Source organism: Colletotrichum spaethianum (assembly GCF_022836535.1).
Source record: "Colletotrichum spaethianum MAFF 239500 DNA, contig05, whole genome shotgun sequence".
NCBI lineage: Eukaryota > Fungi > Ascomycota > Sordariomycetes > Glomerellales > Glomerellaceae > Colletotrichum > Colletotrichum spaethianum.
Genome location: NW_026054775.1, coordinates 862,962 through 884,162, shown reverse-complemented (window position 1 = coordinate 884,162; position 21,201 = coordinate 862,962). Strand labels below are relative to the sequence as shown.

The following is a 21,201-nucleotide window of genomic DNA, read 5'->3' as shown; positions in this document are numbered from 1 at the left end:
ACTGACCTTTGGTCCGCTCGCCCATCCGTCGTTCGCCAGCAGTCTGTTTTTAGATGTTTTTCCACCCAGTCTTCTCTCAATAATCCCCAGCAGCCTCGTTGGCGAACAGTAGCAGTTGGTCCGCCTAGACATGTTCTCAATCTTGTCCTTCAAGACTTAAGAGGAGCCGACCAACATAATATACTTTTCTCAGATCGATTGTTATTTCTCAAGAGACTGCGACCTGCTGTGGAGATATTTTGTACAATTGCTGTCCGTCGATGTCGCGCTCGCTGCTGCAACTCAACACCTACTATGGGCTCCAAATCACATGGCGGCACATTCGACTTGCACAACCAATTCGCTGGTTATCAACGTGCCAACGATACGAAACGACGTAAATGCCCCTTATGCGAGCATGTATTTCGGTCAGACTCTACGGAAGACGTCATTTTACGCCATTTCGAGGACCTCGGCCATAGCAAGCTCGATACAGCAGGAACCGATTTGATTAAACAAACAGTTATACAGTATGACGTTTGAAGCAGAGGTGTGCCTTCAGTACTGACATTTATCAACTTAGAATAAAAGGCCGTTATCGGGGAAAGACACAGCCAAACCAACCGCCATCACCACCACAACCCGCGCACGATGAACCCGAGGTCCAGACGAGTTTACAGTCAACGAACGATGTCGACATAAAAGCGCAGCCATCTGATGATGGCCCAGCCAGGGTTCGCGGCGGTAGCCCGACCGCCTCCGAGAAACAAAAGAGAAAAGACGGTGAACATAGATCAAACACACCGAAGAGGTCTCGGGCTCGCCACCAGCGGCATACTTCTGTTGCGAGCCGTGGTGATGATAGTGACTTCCAGAGAGGCCCGAGCCAGAAGTCTGGCAGACTGTGGATGCCGGAACAGGGTACTTCTCACCCTCGCAAGGCTGACACTGGGCGACACATGGATCGAGAAGCTGCCGACTCTCCGAGAGCCGCATCAAGTCATACTTTTGAGCACCGCCATGTTGAAGACAATACAGAAGTCATGATTAAACAGCCCGAAACCCGTCCCATAAGCCAGGAACAACTAGTTGCTGAGGTAAAGGGTATATATGCTGGGCTTGTTATGGTCGAGAGCAAATGCATTGAGGTTGATAACGCACAAAGCTCGACGAAGGATACAAGTCCCAAACTCAACAACGAGCAATGGCAGGCTCTGATCGCGCTACACAGAACTTTATTGCATGAGCATCATGATTTTTTTCTGGCCTCGCAACACCCTTCAGCCAGCCCGGCCCTTAGACGACTCGCAAGCAAGTACGCCATGCCAGCTCGAATGTGGAGGCATGGGATCCATTCGTTTTTAGAACTCTTGCGTCACCGTCTTCCAGCATCACTGGAACACATGTTAACGTTTATCTATCTGGCATACTCTATGATGGCATTACTGTATGAGACGGTGCCGACGTTCGAGGATACCTGGATTGAGTGCTTAGGAGATCTGGGACGCTACCGGTGAGTAGTTGCATCCTGCTGGCTGGCTCTACTCGAGGATTTGCTTCCGTCTTGACTCCCTTGCTGACAACTGTAGAATGGCCATCGAAGATGATAACCTCAAAGACCGTGAGGTGTGGACCTCCGTCTCGCGCCACTGGTATTCTAAGGCTAGCGATAAAGCCCCAACAACAGGACGTCTATACCACCACCTCGCCATTCTAGCTCGCCCAAACGCTCTGCAGCAGCTCTTCTACTATGCAAAGAGTCTATGTGTTCCCATCCCTTTTCTGAGTGCTCGGGAAAGCATTATGACACTCTTCGACCCGCACCTCAATGGTAGTCCGACAAGATTGCAAGAGATTGATGCTGCGTTTGTCCGTGCTCACGGGATTCTCTTCTCTGGGAAGAGCGGCGATCAGTTCGCATCTTCAGTAAACGAGTTTATTGGTAGTCTTGACGGCCACATTGCTCGCAACACGAAACGATGGACAGAGAACGGGTATTATATCGCTGTTGCTCTAGGATGCGCCTTACTTGAATACGGCAGCGAGTCGAATTCTATCATGATGGCCATCAAAACAAGTCGCACGGAGGATACCGACGTACAGATGGACGACTCCGAGACATCCGTTACAAGCCAGAAGTTCCTTGACGCCCTGGACTTCGTTACCCGCACCCACAATATCGTCTTCCTCCGCTTTGGGGACCCAAACGTCAACCCCTATCTTCATGTCACGCTTTCCTTTTTATACCACATGTCTCAGTTTCCAACAGCAATAGGTTATCTTGAGGCCAAGATGCCCTGGAAGCTCATCTCCCTGATGCTGAACACTCTCTTGAAAGAATGTCCGTCAGTGGATAGGATCGAGTCAGAAGACTTCCCCCGACCCAACAAGGAGATCCCCAGGCCTTTACCTGAAGACTTTGCACAACGGGGGCTGCTGTGGGTCGATAAGTACTATCCCGACGACTGGTTCTCATCGAAGGTTGATGATGACGAGAAGTACTTTGAAGTGGCTTCAATGACCGAAGAGCGTCAGGACAGGTGTCTTTGGCTTGGTTGCCGCCTCGCGTCGTCGGGCAATTGGCTAACTTACGATAAGTCTACAAGACAATTTGGCGTGCCTCCGCAATATGACGTAGAAGTCCCTGGTGTCGGCGATGGTTCTGCAGCGCAGCCACAGGGAGCCAACGATGACGATGTGATCATTCCTGATATTCAAGCCGAAGGTCCCTGACGGTTGTGGATTGGTAAGTTGTCTTCAAGGGTAGCGCGGCGTTCTGGGTACTTGGCATATAAACAATCATTGGGGGATACCTCTGCCATGGCTCTGTCTATACATGCATGCAAATTGGAGACATGGCAGGGGATCACCCACTGTTTTCATCGACGTTTGTCTTGTGGTGTTGCTCCCAAAGAGGATGCTGAGCTGGGACGCACAAGATCTCGGTATCGGACCGAAAGAAAAACACCACTGAAGCCATTTGAAACAAATTATACGTTCTCGCGCGCGGGGAAAAGCACTGCTATACACGCATGCTATAACGGTCCCAATCCCGGCGCGATTCTACATCGCCTCAGGAAAAAGATATCGGGGGGAGGCATATTTATTTACGCAAGATCTCTCAACCGAGTACACATATACCATTCGTTGTGTAGCTTATTTCACATGTTCAAGCATTTTACAGTTCATGCCGCTTACCATTGTTCTGAGGTCTCGTGATGGCTCCGGGATGCAGTACGGCCCGGCCCGGAAAGATCGGCGATGCAGCCGGTAATCGCCGGCTTCTCTGCAGGCGTTTTCGCCGATATCGTTTGGGTCAGATGCACTGACCGGGTGAGCAAACACCAGCAACGAAACAAATCGTTTCTGTTTTCCCAAATTTCAAACTGAAATGCTTTGGCGATTGGGAATGTATCCATGGCTATGGGAAGGAGGTGAACGAGTGAATACAAACAAGTCTTGCCTAATCAGCAACTCTCAATGGCCGGAACGCTCAATAGACACCATGTATTGAGGCAGACTACCCAGTAAGTGAGGTCTGCACAGGTTCATGCAGAGAGAATTAGTTAGAGCCTGTATGGGTTAGTGTTGCCTGTAATCACAGAGGTACACCATGGCACGTCAGGTAGTTCTGATTCCAGATTTTCATAGGCCCTCGGTGGAAGCAGGATGCGCCCCAGCCACCCAAGCTTACGAATGCAACGAGAGGCGCCCCAAAAGTAAGGTTTCTATCCCATATTCTGTTCCTTTAGAAAACAAGGCGCCCGAAGTACGAATGTCTGATATTACGAGATATTACGATTTTGATGGGGAGTATTGTCGTCGCCCGGGCGGCGCAGTGCAAAGGCAAGACATGAGCACACCCTCGGGAAGGGTAAATTGTCTGCCCCGAGAAGTACAGCATGCCACGAGCAGGCGGACCTGAAGTTCCCATACACGCGGAACCGTTATTTTTGTTCATCATGTTCACCGAACTGATTGTGCAATTCCAGCAGGCTCTTAGCCGGAAGTAGATCCAAGGGTTCCGGGGATGAATGGCGACCAACCAGCGCTACACGGTTACAGATTCCACATCCCCGGCGACGGCCTCCGCCAGCCCGCGTTGTGACGCGCCGGTTCATAGCCTACTTGAGAGGACTGGGAGCCTTGGAGACCGCAAGCGGTTATGACTGGTATCAACCCAAACAATTGCTGTTGTTTGAGCCGCGAAGGCAAAACAGGGGGTAAGAACTAATATCTCCTTGCTTTTCCGAGAACAAACCAAACCCGGCGTTGCGCTCAGGGCGCTAGTGCCTGGTTGCCTCGTCTCACGATCGCCGCGGATTGGACTATCCGTGATGTCAGTTTTACACGAGTTCGGGCACAAGCGAATTTTGTCAATGGCCGTGTCGGACTCTGACGGACCATTGATGACGAGGAAACAGGGCTTAGACATAGCATGACTCCAGGCTTAGAATAGGGTGGCTGTGGCAGATACTTGTAGACTGTGAAGATTCAATGGGTCCCAATCGTTCTCAGAGCTTGGGCTCCGGGGCCGTCAGACCACAGGACCTCCGGCCGAGCCGAGAAGGGAGCTAAGACAGCCGGAGTTTGCTGAACAGCCTGGAGCTTAGTTATCGGCTGGCCTAGTATGGAAGCGAACACCATGGACGCCTTCCTGTCTTCTGGAATGACAATGTCCTTGGCCGACCCTGGGGTGAGGATTCAGGAGCTCTGCCTTAGCGCAAGGCACGGATACTATACCCGAAGCTTTGAATGATTGATTACATGCATCTGTGAGATGGGCAGCTCCCGACTGGCATACGATGTCTGCCCCCCACCACGCTGCCTAGCGTTGCCCACTATCTTGCAGGAATGTGAAGGCATTGCGGCTTTTGGCTGCCTTCCAGATGCCTTCTTTCCACACATGCTTACCATCCCTTGAGATCTACAATACAATACGTCAGCCGACAACGGCGCAGTAGGCTTCCACGGAAATGTTCACAGGCTAATCATCATCTTGCATCGAAATGCCTGCATGCCCCCCTTGAATTCCACGCGTGTACCTCGTGGTCGCCGCATCCTCGATCCCCAACCCCAAGCAATCCCGCAAAAACGCAACGATTTCATCAACGTTCTCACCATTATGACACAAACAGCTCACCACAAAAGTGGAATAGAAGCAGAAGAAGAAAAGCAAAGAAGAAAAAGAAAATTGACCTTTTGTTATACGCTAACAGATCAGGCTTCGTTGAGAGGAGATTGCGTTTGACACCTCGTCTGGTGTATTCATAGAAGATTGGGTTGCGCTTACGATTTACTTTAAGCGCTCGTGTAATTACGGTTCAATTGAATATCAACGGCAGCGCAATTCCGCAACTATGCTTGTTGCGCCCGCAACCAACGCCCCATGATGCATCATCCATCACCGAAGTATTGCACCATCCCGTCGTGCATTCGGTGAGCAGCTCTCGTCATTAGACTTGTCGCCTTTACACCGAGGCAGCCATATCTCGGCGCCTCACCATCGTCATCATCGAGATCTTCGCCAGAGAGAGGGGTTGCTGTCATGTCAGAATTGTCATAAGATCGTAATCTTATGTCTCCTGGGAATACTTATCAATGATATCCAGATCTGCGAAGGCCTTCAACCGGAGGGTCGCACGGCGTTACGCACCGACACCGGGCTGGAGCTACATAGTATGTATGTATTTCAACTTGATGACTGCGGGGAAAGGCAATCGCTTGCATTCAGATTAGCTTTTGACTGCCCATGTTCGCAGTGAAGGTTCGCTGGGAGTAAGCTGTTCCAAATGGCATTTGATGAACAGTTGAACCGTAGCAGTAGGCAACAGGCAGCAGGCAACAACAACCGCTCCCTGATAAGATGGAGCCTATTACCAACCAATCATTTTTATCACCCACACCTACACCGTCTCTCACCGGTAATTCAAAGTGCAGTAGGGAAATGAGGGGAAGCTACATGTCAGGAGGTCTCTCACGAGAAAGAGTCTTTTCTCCAGCGTAAGCTAGCAATACCGGACAAGCTTCTGCGCGAATGCTACATAGGCATCGAACCAGCAAGGACACAGCTAGAAACACATAGCGCCTTTCGAGATTGAATATTGAATACGTTATAAATCAGGCTGGGGCTTGCGAAGCGCCGTAATGCACGGAATCCAGCCTGATCTCGGATGATACCCCATCTCGGTACCACCTGACGACCAGGGGCATTGCCCCCTGTATCACAAGTCCACTTCAACGAATGTGTGCCCTCCCTCATCCATCCTTAACCACATCGTCTACAAGCTACATCGTTGCCTGCTGACGGTATGGATCCTATCACTGCCATTAGTTTGGCATCAAACATAATATCCTTCATTGCTTTCAGTACCAAGGTACTTCGTGGGGCAAAGAAAGTCCACGAAGCAGGGGCCTTGGAGGATAATGACACCCTTGAAACTGTCGCCTATCAGATGGAGACATTCATCACGAAGCTACTTGCGCCGAACCAAGCAAATCTGATTGGTACTGACTTGGGCCTGTCCCAGTTGGCTACTAAATGTAGGGACTTAGCCAATGATATTTTGCAATTGCTTGAGAGCATCAAAGCAAAAGACCCAACATCGAAAAGGCAAGCCATCTGGTCCGTAATAAAGAATGTGAAGTACGATGAAGATAAGAAGAGTCTGGAGACAAGACTCAGTTCGTGTCGAAGCCAATTAGAGATGCAAATCAGCTTTCTTGCAAGGTGAGATACCGCCAGTGGCCCGACACAAGCTCTCAAAGTCACTCATCTCCAAGCAGTCAGGAAAGCAGAACGAGGCTTCAAAACGTACTGGAAGCGTGTTAGGACACTACCCGTCGACTTGAAGAGATTTGGAGGTCGATCTCTCAATTTCGCAACGCCATAGAAGTTGGCGGCTTCAGCGATGTCGCTAAATGCCAAATGAAACAACTCTGTCAAGTTCCAGAAGACACGGTTGGAGTCCTGGCTCAAGAGCGTATAATACTGAACGGTCTCAGATGCTGGATGAAACCAGTGAATGAGCGATATGATACAGTTTGCGAAGCCCATTCCAAAACCTTTGAGTGGTTGCTATCCGAAACAGAGGAAAACGACGCACGGAATGATACACCTCAGTCGGATAATAATGATCTCTTTCTATCATGGGCCATCTCCAGTCTAGACTCAAGACCTTTACTTACAGCCAATAAAGGCGAGTTCGTTGCCGATGAAGACGATATTTTGGCAGAATTCGGAGATTGGAGACAGTTTCATGGTATGAACCAAGGGCTGGGATCGTATAGCGAACCTATTGGTGGGCCAGGTTTAACAGATGATGCCAAGGCAAGACGTTCAGCCAGGGAACTATTCAAAGGATGGCTTACCTCAGGAGAAGGAATTTTCCACTTTTCTGGGAAGCTTGGTGCAGGAAAGTCAACACTAATGAAGCTGATATGCTCCCATGAGCATGTAAAAGCTAGGCTTGAAGCATGGGCTAAAACACGTAAGTAGTCGTACATCCCTTACCCCAGCCAAGAGGGGATCACATCTCGACCACACTTCTAAGTAAGAAACAAGCAATCGCAAGCTTGTCTTCGCACGTCATTTTTTCTACAATCTTGGGACAAGCCATCAAAAGTCATTGGCGGGCATGTATCGTACATTGCTTCACAATGTTTTGGAGTCCTGCTCGGAGTTGATCTGCCTAGCCTTACCAACTCATTGGGATAAAGCTAGCTCCAGGCCTTGGCAAGTTGCAAAAAAAATCTGCGTTTCCGATCGGGACGTCATCAAAGCCTTTAATTACATCGTTGAAAGCAGCAAGATCAATGAAAAGCTCCGACTATGCTTCTTCATCGAAGGCTTGGACGAGCTCGAGAGCACTGCCGAGTTTTCTCATCGAGATTTGGTTGAGTTGTTCCATGATTGACACTAGCGCAGCCTAGGACGTATCAAAACTGTTGTCTCCAGTCGGGAACACAACGTCTTCAGAAACGGGTTCTCGCCCTCTTACCGAATTCGCTTACACACACTGACGAGACTGGACTTGGAGTGTTTCGCCCAAGATAAGCTCAACGGAATTCAGGACTCCGAAAAAATGGGCCAGATTGTTGACAAGATTCTCGAAAAAGCTCAGGGTATCTTTTTCTGGGTAACCCTAGTTGTCAACAGCGTGCGAAAGCACCTAGAAGATGGGCTTGATCTCGACGACGTGGCTGAGCAGATTGACTTTCTACCACCAGAGATGAATGATCTCTTCGCCTACATCCTAGACTCGTTAGAAACTTGGGCAAAGAGGAAGGCGTATCGTACCCTTTCCATGATGCTCGAAGCAACAACTTGGGATCTAAAAGTCCCTATTCTGGGTTATATTTTCCTGGACGACTACGAGAAGAACCCTCGTCCCGACTTTGGCCTAAAACATACCATAAAGTTTCGCAGTGGGAATTATGGTGTATCTCTTCAATGGACAGAGACAAGACTGAATGCCATCTGTGAAGGGCTCGTTGAGTGTCCCCATCATTCATTGTCTCCTGAGGGACGTAGACAGCCATTTCTACGATTTGGCCATCGTTCAGTCGAAGAATTTCTCTTGCATCCAAAGAGAAAGCGTGAAATGCTTTTACATTTGGGTAGCTTCAGTCCCCCAGAGGCTCTGTCTCATATCATTCTATTATCCAGAAGGAGCGCCGGCGTTTTCGACGATCTCTCTTCCTGGCGTTCCCAAGGGTTTCGCGACTTGCCGCATATTTTGATAATGCGGTAGAAACACAATCTGGACAAACAGCCATGGAAATTTCTAGAAAGCCTGGAGGTGTGGCCAGATGAGAGCGAAGACCTTGTGCTGCTAGAGCACCCTAATATGAAACCATGCGTACGGCCTATCCTTTCACTCATTCCATCCCTTGCTTCGAACCGCGCGCCTCTCGTTGCCACGCCACTTTTTGTCCTTACACTACCCGGATATGAGGAGTACCCAGTGTGGAAGATACGAAATGAGTCGAGGAGCTATCTCAGCCCTAGAAAGAACTCGCTCGTCATCGGCTGCGCTTTTGAGTACCATCTACACGAATGGGTTAGACTGTCAAGGCTAAAGCCGGAATCTCATAACATTGGCCCTACTCTTGTCAGAGTATTGCTTGAACGTGGTCTCGCATCTTGGGATACGAAGATGGAGTGGACGTTGCCAATGTTCCCAGACGATTCCGATCCGGCGTTGACTCTCCTTCAGCAAAGCTTTGTTATTGCGAGTATGCGGACCAACGAAAATAGCGCTGATTGGATAGGAGTCATAATCGAAGACCTTCTTCGCCATAAACCCGACTTGGATTTTTCCTTCTCAACCAAGCGCCACAAGGTAGCCCTTTACTTGGACTTCGAATATAAAAGCAATGGGGCATCGACGTTTCGAGGATTGTGCAGGAGGGCCCTCGTGAGGGACGCCGTTACAAATTGTGGACCGAAGCAAATCGTCGAAAATTACAGTCTTGGTAATAGGCACTGTATCCTGAAGATGCTGGAAGACCAGACGAGCCAAGCAAATCCCAAATTTGATGGTGCCAACTCGTCAATCGGTCCGAAGTATAGACAGAACCAGGATTCGAACGCTACGACGACAGAGGCTTCACAAATATGGACGACAAGCCACTCTCCAAGTTTGGGTCAGGTTAAAGAACTGGAGCTACACGAAAGGATGACATCGAATGGGGGTTTTGGAGAGGTATTGGTGTGGAATTCAACGCTAGCAAAATACAGCATTGCATGTTTGATTGGCAGCATGTTTGGTATGTAGTAACCAAGTCTGCTGAGGCCTCGATTAGAGTAGTAAAGCTCACAATAGCACAGGGTTCACCGCGAAACAGGTGATAAAAAGATGGTGGTAAGTTTAAAAGTGTTCAATTCCTGATGTTGATGGAGGGCGGGGGCTGAATCATTCTGATACTATAGCTAGGTAACAATGCTTGCGGAAACCCTGGTAAAAGCGCAGACAGATTGAACACGGGTTATCGGATGAAAGTGTGGTCTGATATGGAGCAAGACATTAGAATATCGAAGTGATTATCTAGCACCTGGCGACATGGAGGCATAGCCCAATCGCTTTGAGGCCTTCGAGAAATATGTGGAATAGGTCATGCTGTTAACCAATACGCATTTGCGATTATATCAATCTAGGTAAAGAGACATTGAGAGAAAGACCAGACTTTTCTTCTGCGTTCGCAAGAGTTTTAAACCATAGTATAGCAACATGATTTAAAATTGTGATGACATCCTCCATATTAGAGGCGAAATAGTAGCATGGGAAAGAGAACTGGGTGAGATACCAGACGCATGATACTTGCCAAGAGCTGTTACGCTTAAGACGAGCTAGAGTCGTTCGACACAGAGCTACTGCTTTATGACGATGTAAGAGTTTGTCTCACAAACCAGATATCGTCGCACTACCGCGATCAGCTAGCTGTATGTCCTTGAAGAGCATGTGGCTTCTCGCACTGGTATCTAGCTGGAGGTCTTAGTTTGATACATCGTCTCACGGGGCAAATCCCATACCAGGCAGACAGTGGGCGATACCTATGTTTGATTTTCAAACAACTGACTAGTCTGGTCAGTGGATTCTGTCTACCAGATTTGGCCTTACTAGACCATCCGTCCGTGCTGACGGTAAGCACAGAGCTTGTCTGACATTTGAAGACACAAGGGCAAGATACTAATATCTAGGAGTTTGTCAGAATCTCTTAACCATCCAACACCAAGATAGCCCAATGAGCCAAATCGAAATTAACCCTGACAAGGAAAAGGGAGCTAAACCGTACCAGTTTGATATTGCAGGCATAGCCATTAAAGCACGCGTGTGAGGTATTCTGGGAGCCTTGATTTAGTAGGCCTTGAATCCAAGCACCAGTGATATAAAATTCACATCCGCCCTTGACAATACCCCTCACTATCACTACCGGCCGTGTGAGTGCGGTATCCGATGGATCTTTTTGCTGACAACCCTCCAAGCTGTTGGGGCTCTTGTGGTGTCCAAAAGTGACAAGGAATTACCTGAGGAAGGTGGCCTCCTAATGCATACGTCTGGCAGTGGGTGGGATCTGTGTTAGATGCCTCTGACCAATAGCGTAGACAATGAGGCGAGCAGCTGAGATCAGCTGAATGGCGGGGTAGACGTACTAAGGAACGCTTCTGACCTTGAGGGATTTAGTAGTTGGATGACCTGTCGATTACCATGGACGCCTTACGAGGAGTTACTCCTAGAGGAGCGGGCTCTATCTTGAAATGGCACGGCGGAGTTGCCAAGTACTCAATGTAATATTGATTGCTGCCTGCGCATTAGCAATCGCTTCAACGTAGCATTGATGAGTGGCTGTTCTTCCTCTGACCCGCTTGTGCAAGTGATCCACAACGCAAGGATATTGACACCTATCCAAGGCAAACACGACGCATCCGAAACATTGAGAATAGTCACCGTACATAATGATTTGCGATCGAAGCTCACAGACGAAGGAAAATGAGGGTGCGGATAACTCCCTATTTTGTTCGGTCCGACCATACCATTCTTTCTTTGGTATGTCTTGGCTAATAAAGTGACAGATCATGTCCTTATGAAACTAACCAGACATATCCATTTCGAACCAGAAGGTACCAAGTCTGGACCCCTGTTCGCGTAAGCTGGTGCCTCATCTGTCTCATCCTGCCATGGGATTTCTCTCTATGAAGCTCTCAACAAATCTTAAACCTGCTGAAGTAGATTTGCTCAACATTCGACATCGCGGTCTCTTTATCAAAGGGTGAATGGTAGCATTTCCCAGTCATCAAAGTAATAGACCCAAGGCGTAGTATAGCGCCATGTTTCTACCTGTTGTTTATGAGGAAGCATGCATGCTTTAATGCCGTGGTTTCTGCGACGTGTTTTACACACGCTTCCAGCCAAATGGTTTCTACCGGCGATGTTAAGCGTCGCAAGCCCCCAAACTCCGACGCCCGCAGCTATCTCACATATTGCGAATAGGAGACAGTAGGATAATATACCCTGAAAAGGGTAGGTCTACGTCAAGAGCGACAAACCTTATGATACGCTATCCTGCAGTACACGTATACAACCCAAGGCAGCAGCGGAGTTTGCAGAGGCCTTCAACGCTATTCACTGGGAGACGTTAGTCAGTAGCCTTGTTTTTTCCAGAGTTGGCCAGCGACATGATCGCGCATATCCTTATTGTAGAGGATTGGATGGCGTGCTCGATCTTCTTCCCCACCCCCTAAGGACTGGGGCACCTTAGAGAATCTTCCTTAAATTTGTATAGCCTTTGACTGGATATGCCACTCACCGAAAGACCTTGGCATCGCATCGAGCTATCATCTTAGCCGAAGGTGATATCTCTCGAGCCTGCTTCTTTGTTACCACATTGATTCTAGCGTCAGCATCATGCCGTAAATGACCGGGTTACATAGCTGCATATTCAAATGTGCCGTACACCTGCTTCCTGTCACACATTATGGCCTCAATTCTGTGCGTTCATCTCAACGGAAGTTCTAGTGTTGTTCGTTTTCTTTCTCTTCTCGAAGCTTCTCTATCGGACAATCCAAAGCCAGAAAGGGGGCAATAGACGGCGAGACACTCGTTGAGAGCCCGGAGCCTGCATAATCTTCTGCAGGTGAGGTTGATGGTCAGCTAATACGCTTGGAAGACAAGTGAAAACCCATGGGAAGGCGGCATGAGTCAGGGAGTAAAAATAATCCTTGATTACAAATGACAAGATCTTGCCTTTTCTTACGTGAGACTATGGATCACAACGACACATACGATAAGAATGACAGCACAGTGCAGGATGTGTTCATGAACCCTGGAAAGCATCATACCAGAAATGATTGCGTAAGCAACACGTTTTGGTCTTTTCAAAATAACAACCGATGAAGTTCCAGGCAAACTGTCCCGTCCCGGAGAACAGTCAAAAAGTCGTGTTACATAATTGCTTCATGTAGGCTTTGCTGACTCGCTATTCTGTAACCGCTGTAAGTGATCATTATCAACATATAATCCATTATCATCGTGGATGCCAGCAATCACTTTGGCAGTCGAACATCAGTGGCCTCTTCATTGTCTTCTTATGTATAATTCCAGGCTGATATTTGTCACCCCAAGGTAGACACAGGTCTGTCTAGTCACGAGTCGCTTGGATTTTACGTCAGTTAGTACACGCTTCGCAATGTAGCTGTTTGCTGTTTAGATTCTTGAATTTGGGGCTTTGGGTAGCGGCGTATCAAGGTTCGAATCCTACAAGTTCATCAGCATGGGAGGCGCCGGAACAATGTTGCTTAGGAGTTTTAGGCCGATGTTAATGATCATTTTGACCAAAATTCCAACTCTGCAATGAAAGGCCCAAAAATTTGAAGGACTATGGACGACAAAAACACGCAGAAAGCATCGCTAAATGATTGTCGAGTTGCGTTCGCAAGTTGTTGAAAGCTAAAATTTAACTACTATTTTAGTACCCAAAGCCGCTTTCTGAACAACAGTCACTACTTCTGATATTATAGGTACTGTTGTCCTTTTTGAGTCAGGATTTATGGAAGGAAATTGAAACTGGAGCTCTTGGGCCGTCAATTTGATTGTAAATCCCTTAGGTCCCTTCTGAGGCAAGCTGCTTGTGCCCCCGTGACACTTGCAGACCAATTTCGATCTCACATGGTAGTACATAACCAACAAGCGTTCCATATTGCGGAAGGAGAAAGAGGAGAACATATGGAGTGAGCCGGTTGGATGATCAACATACATCGTAACTGGATCTTCAGGTCGACTTTGACCGTACAAAACGGACTTGACACTATGCAAGGGCCAAACCATTACTGAAATATATTCCAGCGCCTATTCTAGAAATAAGAGTGGTCCAACCGATCTGTGGTTTTACAAGCTGAGATTCATTTCCGATGATGTGTTGTCATTTGGTGGGTACAAAGCTGGGCATGCAGCCTAACGAGCTGACGCCATACCTGCCATGGCTGGAGGGCCTCGCAATTCCAAATAACATTGTAAGATGAAAGCTTTCGATGCATTTAATTGAAGCTAAACGTATATTTCCATTAATTGAATGAAAGAAAGGAATTATGAGTTGTTGACTTATGGTACATATGTGTTGTCGTAGTATTTCTGGTCGAGTCTAATAAAAATGAATAAACACACGCTCAGTTATTAACGTCACCCAGTACATCCTCCAAAACCCAATACGAAAACATCTCACGGCGACTCAGCTTGTTGCACTTCATCAACTTAATACACAGTGATATGTTCATTTTTTGCCTAAATCTTGCCAGGACCACTCGCATCCAGCTCAGCAAGGCATTGTGGGACAAGCATTTGAGCCGGTCCTCGGGGTCTCTCGTATTGCTGCCCGTAAAGCTCGTGATATGTTGTGGCATACGAGTACTTGTCTGGCTCCATAGGCATCGAAGGTCGCGACTCCGTGACAGGCGGTGGATCGGAATCCCGTTGCTGTTTTCGCTTTCTACGCCATAGAAAAAACGCGAGCGCAGTAAGAACTATATCTCCCGCACCAGCACTAACACCAATACCAACAGTAGCAGGTACTGGTAGACTGGACACATTGGACGTTGCGGTTGCTCCCTGAGAAGGCGAAGTTGTGTTGGTGAAGGCTTCTGATTTCGCAGTTTCACGGGGCAAAGGGCTGCCAACGGTGTCGATTTGTTCGGTGGGAGTGGTTGTTGCGGTAGTGTTTTCGATACTAGCTGTGGAAGTTGACGTAGTCTGAGATACTGCTATATCCAGAGTCCACCCAAGAACAGCAATTGCGCCGACATAAGTTGGTCTTGCGATAGTTGTCGTTGCCATCGTCCAGTCTCGTGTGTTGGTGGCCGGTGTTGACGCATAAGTGATGACAGCGTGGGTTAGGAGGTTAGACCGGCAGTCGCCTACGATTGAACCCAATATTCCGTTTGCAAGAGTGTGATCTCTAAAGAACAAACCACAGGTTAGGATTAAGGCAGTTGGCAGAACAATTTTAAGATTGGAAAAGTACATATGGCGGGCAGCACGTCGCAAGCGTACTCACGTCATTTTTGACAGACGTTGCAACTGTAGTCCATCGATCGGACAATTCAAAGGCCCAATGCTGACAGCTGTATGGCCTTCGCCGCCGTTGATTCCCAAACGACCTTGTTCCCACCATGTTGTGACTGCTGCTGGCGCACATCGTACTCTCGTATCAACGTCGGTGCCAAAGCCTGGATCATAGGCGACGAGACTGAATCCATCCAACCGACAGATAGTCGAGCAGCTGGATGGAGGTGTAAATATTGTCGGGAGGGCTATGAAAGACGTGACGGTACTGGCTTCATTAGTCTCAGGGGGATATCCTTCGGCCATCTTGACCGGAGTCTCTGAGGTCTTCTCAACAGGAAAGACAGGATGAATTCAAAGAAGAGATTTACACAAGAGTTGACCACGAGAAATTGAGCCGGATAAGGGTTCACTGGACTTGTCTGACTTGCCGCCGCCACAAATTGAAGACAAACAAGTCGAACTGCCGGGCTCGAGCGACGACACCATTATGATCCGTTGGATGTATGGCTCCGGTCCTTGTGATTTTACGTCGCTCCTTCTTCATTCTGTTGGTTCAAAGACATACCTCGCTTTTCTTGTGTTTATTATTGTTTGCTCGCAGCGGGCTGCACTGCACAATGACCAGGCTTTGAAACCAACGCATATGCTGCCCCCTTGGCTATGCGGACGAGTTGCTCCAGCACCAGACTATGCCAAGGCAATCCATCCAATGAGTGCCTACGGCCGTGATCTCCACCGTAGCGCTTGGGACAACAAAATGAAGACAAACAGAGAGTTCCAACATCGCTTTTGTGGAGCTTTGACGAATAACATCTTGTGAGGTAGTGAAAAACAAGGTTCTTTTATCGCTTCCAAGCCATCGGTAACCAATGGCATGACAGCACATGATAGCAGTCGCATGTTTGCTCCTATTACCATCGGTCCAACCTTGTCGCTAGTTTTGCAAAAGATGCGGTCAAACAGGGCTCCCTGTCGAGATTTGGTGCCAAGTCAATGTGGACTGAGAAGAAATGTTTGTTGGAACGACATTGGCTTTGCCGATATGAGTGGCAGTGGTCCACTGGCGGTATCGCCAAGCTTCCTCCCGTTGCAGGCGATAAGCAGGGTGGTTGTTGGATGGTTGTGCTAGACAATAGTCTTGTTGTCTCTTCTTTTCATGGACGGGTTCCCCTCCTTGAAATCAGAACTCGAACGTGCAGTCAGACCTTTGTCCACTCCTAAGCAAAATAAACTATTACTATGGGTTCTTCTTCGAATAGGCAAGCGCGACATCTGCCCACAATGACCAAAGTTACTGGCGTAGTCAACGACGACATGAGAAAATCCCTACACGCATCTCCTACGAGAAAGCCAACTTTGAGGCGCAGAACCCACAACCTTCTCATCATGCTGTGTCTCGCAGGACTCGCAGGCGTGTTACCCGCAGGATACTTCTCATATCATGCCCTTGGGCATACCCATTACACCCCTCAATCTCAGTTTGCCGACTGGAATGACCAGAGAGACAAAGTAAAAGACACCTTCATGACAAGTTAGAATGCGTACAAGAAGTACGCTTGGGGTAATTGATTCAACCCCAAACGATGTTTTAGTATAAAATTGGAAAACAGGCAACAATGTGTTCCATCCCGTATCGAAAAGAGGCGAAAACATGTCCCCGAAGGGCCTCGGCTGGATCATTGTGGACAGTTTGGACACAATGATGCTCATGAATCTGACCGAGCCCCTTGCTGACGCACGGAAGTGACTGCATTATAGCCTCACCTGGAATCAAGACCAGGACATCAACACCTTCGAGACGACGATCTGCATGATGGGTGGGCTGCTCTCGGCTCACTACCTATCCACACAACTACCACATATCGCCTCCAAAAGGGATTCAGTGTATCTGGCAAAAGCTGTCGACCTCGCAGACCGTCTCTTGGTCGCATACGACTTCAGTTCAGGTATATCTTATGCCAGTGTCAATATTGGGAAGAGGGAAGGAATCGTTTCTCATGCGGACGGTGGTGCTTCTTCTACGGCAGAGGCTGCCACTGTTCAGCTCCCCACAGGTGTAAAAGGACCTTTGTCACCAAAGATGGATCACCTTGTCTGTTTTCTTCCCGGAACAATTGCCATGGCAGTAAGTTCACGAGACCCCTTTCTTGCTCACTTATCTGACGTTATGCGTCAGGCCACGGAAGGACGTACCTTAGCCGAGGCACTTCGTGACCCGAATTGGACCATACACCATGAGGGCGACGTTAAACTAGCCATCGAGATCATGGACACATGCTGGGGCATGTGTGCTGTTACCGATACCAGCCTCGCTCCTGAGATCACTTGGTTCAATGCTTCCAACGCAGATCTTCAATCTCAGCCTGGTGACAGATGGTTGCGGACGCAAGGCAGCGGTACGCACCAATGAGATCCACCTACGCGAGAGAGATATTAGCTAATTGATTCCTCAGCCCTATCGAAGTGGAAGGAAGATTACACCATCAAGCCTCTGGATGCACACAATCTTCAGAGACCAGAGACGGTTGAGAGTGTCTTCATGATGTACCGCATCACAGGGAACTCAATTTATCGCGAGTGGGGCTGGAAAATCCTCCAATCTTTTCAAAAGCACACCATTGTACCTGATGGAGAGGGGTACACAAGCCTAAACGATGTGCGAACGGCCCCACCGGAAGCCAGAGACAATATGGAAAGCTTTTGGCTGGTGAGCATTGAACTTTATGACATTTCTTTAAAAATATAGAGCTCCCGAACGACACACTGACATGGTGTATGTAGGCTGAAACTCACAAGTATCTATACTTGCTGTTCTCGCCAACGGACTGCATGCCACTAACCGAGGTTGTCTTTAACACAGAAGCCCATTCATTTCCGAGATTCACACCGAAGGGGTCTTTGAAGACTGGCTGGTAAAGAATGCCTCGATAGTGCTATAATCGAGTTCACTCAAAAGCTGTTGGCTGCGAGAGCCAGGATTGTGTAACTTATGTAGATGAATAAGAAGATGTTGCAATTGAGTTGAGCTGAGAAGATGCACACAGAACAGTGATGAGTCACGAAGGGGTCAGTAAGTCGTGTAAATGCTGTGTGGATAATGTCGGAAACTTCCTGATCTTGAAGGCTTTAGCCCGCTACTTGACGTTTTTCGAATCGGCTTCCATACTCTAATTCGCGCTCGCTGAGAGTTAATACCCTTACAACGACTAAAAAGTGACTTTTGTGCTGCTCTAGGGTTGCTTTTCGAGGAGATAATGGTTGTCTATTCGAGAGTGGAGTCACTCTTGATCCGGGTCCTCTTGCCCTGCGTCTACGCGCATTTCCATGAACATCTATGGTCATTATCTCTGTAATGCATCGTGAAAGAAAGTCTGGCAAGTCTTTCAAGATTAGATAAGCCGCCTCTGCATTATCTGGAGGTTTATTTATTCTATTTTCCCTGTAGGTTATAAGTATCAGGCCGTCCACGTTTTCAAAAGCCAACCACGTCGCTTCTCGACATATAGATAAACCATGGGAGATCGTCAACGCCTCGCAAAAGACCCTCTTCTCTGCTTAAGGACTCTCATGCTTTTCTCCAGTAGTCTCTGTCGGCTGAGCTATTGTTACGATGCTTTCCCCCCCCCGACCGATAGGGAAGTTTTTTTTTTTGCTAAGTGTCACATTACATGTTGATCATAACACAGATGGGGAACGCATCTAAAAAGTTCGGGAAAGACGGCCTGCCGGACGGCAATTAGCGGCAATCCATGAAGTCTGGGGGTAATTGACTAAACGCTGTTCGATGTGACTTTCGGTTGGCAAGATTAGAATTAGAGCCCTCCAAGCTCGATACCGATCACGTAGAGCGACAAAAGAGAATGAGCTTCTCCCTATGGTTTGCGCGTCAACGCAAGCTCATTTTGCCAGAAGATCGCCTGAATAGCCGCATAGCCGCAACTCACAAAGCTCGGGATTTGTGCCGATTCAATAGCCGTTCCGCCCGCACACTTCGTCCAATAACAGCAAATTTCTCCGAATTCTCCAACGCTGCATACGTGCGGGTTGTTTCTTTGGACGAGTCATCATGCAGTGCGCCACTTTAGTTGACCCATCACGCAAGTCTTGACTGGGATGAAGTCAGTAAATCTTGAATTCAGTAGGAGCTACAGATATTCGAGGCACCATGGCCTAACCCCCCTACCCCGCGCCATCCCCCACCCATTGCGATGTCCTTTTTTTGTGGATGCGGTGGTGGTTCCCCCACCATCCCCCGCTCTCCGTCATCGGTGATTCTTCCCCCGAGGTTGGTAAAACATGACACCCCTCGCTCACTTTCATTAGCCGATCTGTTTTCCGACGCTTCACGATCATCTGCTGTCTCGGAAATCCCTCAGAGCTTTTACAACCGTATGACTTCCTACGCATCTTGACACTTTCCATTGCTATGAGAGCCCACTGACACAAAGCTTCAGATTCCACATCACATCACCATCACCATGAAGCTCCTCTACCCCACCTCCCTCAAGCTCGACGTGGACAGCCTCCAAGGCTTCTCCGTCGACCTCGTCCCCTACGATGTAAAAACGTCCATCCCAGAGGAGCACACCGATGCCGAAGCCCTCGTCACTTGGACCAACACGGCCGACAACCTCAAGGACGCCGCCTCCCGCCTTAAGAACCTCAAATGGATCCAGTCCCTCGCTGCCGGTCCCAATGACGTCCTCAACGCCGGCTTCGATACCTCCAAGATCACCGTCACGACCGGCTCCGGACTGCACGACCACACCGTTGCCGAGCATGCCCTTGGCTTGCTCCTCAACGCTGCACGCCGTTTCTACGAGATGCGCGACTACCAGCTCCAGGGCAAGTGGCCGGGCCACCTCGGCGGGCCCCAGCCTGATCGCCCCGCGGGTGCTTTCACGACTCTGCGCGACGCCCGCGTGCTGATCTGGGGGTTCGGCAACATTGCCAAAGCACTGACTCCGCACCTCCGTGGCCTCGGCGCGCAAGTCAAGGGTATTGCGCGTAATGCTGGTGTTCGCGATGGTGTCGAGGTATACGGCGAGGACAAGCTAGCCGAGCTGCTGCCCGAAACTGATGCGCTGGTCATGATCCTTCCTGGATCTGACTCGACGAAGAACGCCCTGAACGCCGAGCGTCTCAAGCAGCTGCCCAAGCACGCGTGGATCGTCAACGTTGGTCGTGGTACCTCTATCGACGAGGACGCATTGGTAGATGCGCTAGAGAAGGGCGAGGTCGGCGGCGCGGCATTGGACGTGTTCGTGACGGAGCCTCTCCCTGAGGCGAGCCGTCTGTGGAAGGCGCCGAACGTGATTATCTCGCCGCACGCGGCTGGTGGCCGGCCACAAGGTGCCGAGGCGTTGATCGCTTACAACCTGAGGCGGTTCCGTGCTGGTCAGTCATTGAAGAACATTATCTGAATGAGATAGGTCGAGCAGGTTCAAAAGTGACGTTCCTGGTAATAGACATGATACAAGACTAATTACACGAGTATGCATGACCAATCATGGTCTGAGGCCTATGGTCCTTCCTCCGTTCCAACTGGGACTGTCTGAGACACAACAGTGTTCAGACCAGTCAGTGGCCGCATAAGGCCGTATCATACGTGAAGTTCGGACACTATGGTTATTAGATCCCTTTGTCCCGTTCGCCTAGTGCTTTCCTCCTTCCAAGAACACGATATGCCATCGCGCTTCCTTGTCTACTTGGGGACATTTCTCTTCCACGAAACGACAAAGGCTTTTGGAGCAGGATAGAACTCAGATTTCCAATATTGCAGCATTCCATCTTGCCTCGTAAGCTGCCCAGTTCTAGGTCGCAGCAGTCGCGGAGAAGCTTGCAGCGATTCTCAGCCGAAGTATGCCCCCCTCTTCTTCCAGCCAGCGGCAATCCAAGTAACAGACGTGTTCAGTTTCTGAGATCCACGTACCACGGTATCAATACTAGCTTCCGTGAATAGAGCATAAGCTGTTCCGGTGTGAACTCCTGCTGGGTTGCAAGGAAAACAACTTGCGAAGACTCATAATTGTCATATTCTGTCCGAACCCTAAATTCTCTGAACCCCTTGATTGGCGTGCTCATACTGCTGATAGTAAACTCCCTATACCATTTGAGTGCATCTTTCAGGCTAGTGACATGCTCATCTGGTTGATGTAGTTGT

At 48.9% G+C, this 21,201-nt stretch overlaps 4 protein-coding genes across 4 annotated transcripts; all 4 read left to right on the top strand.

The window, feature by feature from the left end:
• Positions 1–1,415: 1,415 nt before the first annotated feature.
• ColSpa_02793 (telomere length regulator protein rif1) lies at positions 1,416–2,712 on the top strand (the record flags this gene model as incomplete). The annotated part of the gene is made up of 2 exons (XM_049269005.1): positions 1,416–1,492; positions 1,569–2,712. The coding sequence occupies 2 exons, from the start codon at positions 1,416–1,418 to the stop codon at positions 2,710–2,712; spliced, it is 1,221 nt and encodes a 406-aa protein (XP_049124962.1).
• A 5,351-nt stretch (positions 2,713–8,063) lies between these two features.
• On the top strand, positions 8,064–8,451 carry ColSpa_02792 (uncharacterized protein; the record flags this gene model as incomplete). The annotated part of the gene is made up of 2 exons (XM_049269004.1): positions 8,064–8,367; positions 8,408–8,451. The coding sequence occupies 2 exons, from the start codon at positions 8,064–8,066 to the stop codon at positions 8,449–8,451; spliced, it is 348 nt and encodes a 115-aa protein (XP_049124961.1).
• An 8,238-nt stretch (positions 8,452–16,689) lies between these two features.
• Positions 16,690–17,954, top strand: ColSpa_02791 (mannosyl-oligosaccharide 1,2-alpha-mannosidase MNS3; the record flags this gene model as incomplete). The annotated part of the gene is given in 4 exon segments (XM_049269003.1): positions 16,690–16,781; positions 16,797–17,434; positions 17,492–17,745; positions 17,820–17,954. The coding sequence occupies 4 exon segments, from the start codon at positions 16,690–16,692 to the stop codon at positions 17,952–17,954; spliced, it is 1,119 nt and encodes a 372-aa protein (XP_049124960.1).
• Positions 17,955–19,516: 1,562 nt separating this feature from the next.
• Positions 19,517–20,461, top strand: ColSpa_02790 (D-2-hydroxyacid dehydrogenase; the record flags this gene model as incomplete). Its single annotated transcript, XM_049269002.1, has 1 exon — positions 19,517–20,461. One exon carries the CDS (start codon positions 19,517–19,519, stop codon positions 20,459–20,461), a length of 945 nt encoding a protein of 314 aa, XP_049124959.1.
• Between the last annotated feature and the right edge of the window lie 740 nt (positions 20,462–21,201).